This window comes from Ipomoea triloba, chromosome 8 (assembly GCF_003576645.1).
Source record: "Ipomoea triloba cultivar NCNSP0323 chromosome 8, ASM357664v1".
Taxonomy (NCBI): Eukaryota; Viridiplantae; Streptophyta; class Magnoliopsida; order Solanales; family Convolvulaceae; genus Ipomoea; species Ipomoea triloba.
Window position 1 is genome coordinate 9,816,945 of NC_044923.1, and position 3,053 is coordinate 9,819,997.

Sequence of the window (3,053 nt, forward strand, 5' to 3'; positions counted from 1 at the left end):
ACTTTAGCCTAGAGGGAATCTTTTTCCTTTTGCAATCTCCAGCCGAGCTTCGCCATAAATACCATGTTCATTTCTCTCATGTGTCTTATTCCCAGCCCACCTTTATCATTGGGTTTGGTGATCGTGTTCCAATTGGTCAAGTGTATTCGATTATCACCTTGTCCCCCATTCCATATAAAATTTCTCAATTTGCGTTCGATGTCCTCGCAAACTCCTGTGGGCAGCTAAGTGGATTGCATGGTGTAGTAAGGAATAGTACTTAGGACACTTTGAGCCAGAATTCTTCTCCCTGCAAACATGAGCATTTTCGCCTTCCATCCTTCCAGCCTAGCATTTATCCGGTCCAGGACATGGTTGAAATGATCTTTGGAGACCCTTCCGTGGATACTCCCAGGTATCTTCCAAGATCCTTCATCTGGCTTATGCTGATCTTCTCTGAGATTATACTAGCTTCCTTCTCATCAGCATTTTTGGAGAAAAGAATTTGGGACTTTTGGAGGTTCACTTTCTGCCCCGAGGCTTTACAGAATTGGTTTAAACATTTTTGAATAATCTCCACCTGCTCTTGGTTGGCTTCTGCAAACAAAACCAAGTCGTTAGCAAAGAATAAATGCGTGATAATAGGGCCATTCCTTGATGTTTGAATTCCTTTCCAATTGCCTTTCACAACATCTTCTTTGATTATGTGGCTTAGCTGTTCCATACATAGGACAAAAATATAAGGGGATATAGAGTCGCCCTGTCTGATCCCCCTTTCCGGTTTGATCCAATCCAGTTGTTCCCCATTCCAAAGGATTGCAAGTCTCGTGGTCTGTATGCATTGCATTATTATATTAACCCATTCCTCTTTGAATCCCACTTCTCGTAGTGTGTCTTTAATGAAATTCCATGATATCCTGTCATACGCCTTTTCGAGATCAATCTTAATTGCCATATATGCTTTGCTTCCAGTTTTCTTCCTCATAGAATGAATAATTTCTTGATAGGCCACAATATTGTCTGTGATTTGTCTTCCCGGAACAAAGCTACTTTGTTCAGGTCCGATAACCTCCCTAAGAACCTCCTTGACTTTGTTAAGGATGACCTTGGTGATCACTTTGTAAGAGACATTGCAAAGACTAATGGGACGAAACTGGGTAACGTATTCCGGATTTTTAATCTTGGGTATGAGTGCAATCAGGGTATCATTGAGACCTTCCGGCATGATGCCATCTTTAAAAAATCTTTTGTTTGTTTCGTGAGGTGATTTCCCACCACCTTCCAAGCTTTCTGAAAGAAGCCAGCATGAAATCCGTCCGGCCCCGGTGCTTTGTAAGGCTCCATCTCAAAAATTGCTTTTTTAACTTCATCTTCTGTGCAATCCCTGTAAATGTAGCTCCACTCATCTTCTGTTAGCTTAGGGAACTGGTTCCTTGGGCAATCAATTTGAAGCTCCTGCTGTTCTTGTTTAAACAAGGTAACATAATAGTCTCTAATCACTTGTTTCTGCTGGCTTTCATCAATAATTGCTTCGCCGTCATTTGTTAACAGATTAAAGCACTTGTGTCGGGCCCTTTTAATTTTGGTCGCCGTGTGGTAGAACTTTGTATTCCTATCGCCCGACGAGATCCATTGTTCCCTAGATCTTTGGAACCAGTAAAGTTCTTCCTCATGGAGCACATCATCCAATTCTTTTTTCAACTTTGCTTCTAATTTTATGAGGCCCTTACTTCTCCTATTACCACGGGCTCTTTTAATACCTTCAAGGCGAGCTTCAATTCTTTTGTTTTCTTTTGTTAGTAGCTCCAAGTTCATTTTTGCTCCAATTGATCACCGTCGATGCTGTCCTGCTTAGGTTCTTATTAAGGTCGTCATCATCCTTCCAATTTATAGCCACATTGTGCTCAAATTTCTCGTGGATAGTCCAGGCAGCATTGAACATGAACCTATCTTTTCTGTAATTTTTCCTGGGATTTTCCAGTCTGATGCATAGGGGTAAATGATCAGAGTGGGATGAGACAACATGTTGGACATGAGTTTCCGGGAAGCGGTCAATCTATTCTGGAGAACAAACTGCTCTATCAAGTCTAGCACCCCTAAAGTGCTCTGAGTTTTTGCCTCTTGTCCATGTAAACTTGGGGCCAGAGAATCCTATGTCCACCATTCCTTCTCTATCAAGCCAAGCTTTGAATTTGGTGCATCTATTAGCCGCAAATGTATCTGGATTACTGACCTCTTCTGCACATGTAATTGAATTGAAGTCACCAATTGCCATCCAAGGTCCCTCAATACTTCCTTGAACTCTTCCAAGGTTCTCCCAAAGTCTGTTCCTGAGGTGTAATGAAGGGCTTCCGTAGACGCATGCCAGATTCCATTTTCTGTTACTCTCATAAATGATATCCACCAACGCGAACTGTGGATGGGTTAAACGAATGTCCACTATCCAACATTCGTTCCACATAATCCAGATACCACCACTGAATCCTAGAGCTTCAATCCGCATCCATTGGTCCAAAGCTAGCTTCCTGCAAACTTTGTCTGCTTCACTGCCTGATATTTTTGGTTCAAGAAGACACATAAGCTTTGGTTTGTAAGTAGCAATAATGTGTTTGGCAGCTCTAAGGAAGGACTTAGACGCTGCCCCTTGGCAGTTCCAACTAATAATCGTCATAAAGACAGACAAAAAAAAGGGGAAAGACACACACAACGGGAGAAAGAAGAAACACAAAAATGTGCCAGCCAAACCGCTCAGACCTCCATCGCATCCTCCGGGGAGGATACGATGGGGTCACCATTACTCGCAGAAGGGAGATCCTCATCCATAATAACATGCATGGCGTCAGGGGGGTCACCATGATGTTCACCATCTTCATTTATATGGAAAACAATGAGCGATTCGTCGTTGTTGTGGCATATGATTGTGTTACTCGTGTGATTCCCGTTCTTATTACTACCCCAGACCACGGTGTGTTCTTCCTGTGCTGTTGCTTTTTTACTTCGACTTGTGCTTCCCTCTGTTTTGTTCTACTTCTCTGTGGAGTCTGACTGATTTTTCCTCATTTCATCTCCCTGTG

At 42.5% G+C, this 3,053-nt stretch overlaps 1 protein-coding gene across 1 annotated transcript; it reads right to left on the reverse strand.

Moving 5' to 3' along the window:
• Positions 1–2,035: 2,035 nt before the first annotated feature.
• On the reverse strand, positions 2,036–2,650 carry LOC116026924. Its single transcript, XM_031268350.1, has one exon. It carries the CDS (start codon positions 2,648–2,650, stop codon positions 2,036–2,038), a length of 615 nt encoding a protein of 204 aa, XP_031124210.1.
• Positions 2,651–3,053: the final 403 nt, after the last annotated feature.

Coding starts and splice junctions, on each gene's coding strand:
- LOC116026924 (XM_031268350.1), bottom strand. CDS start 2,650: ATGACGATTATTAGTTGGAACTGCCAAGGGGCAGCGTCTAAGTCCTTC.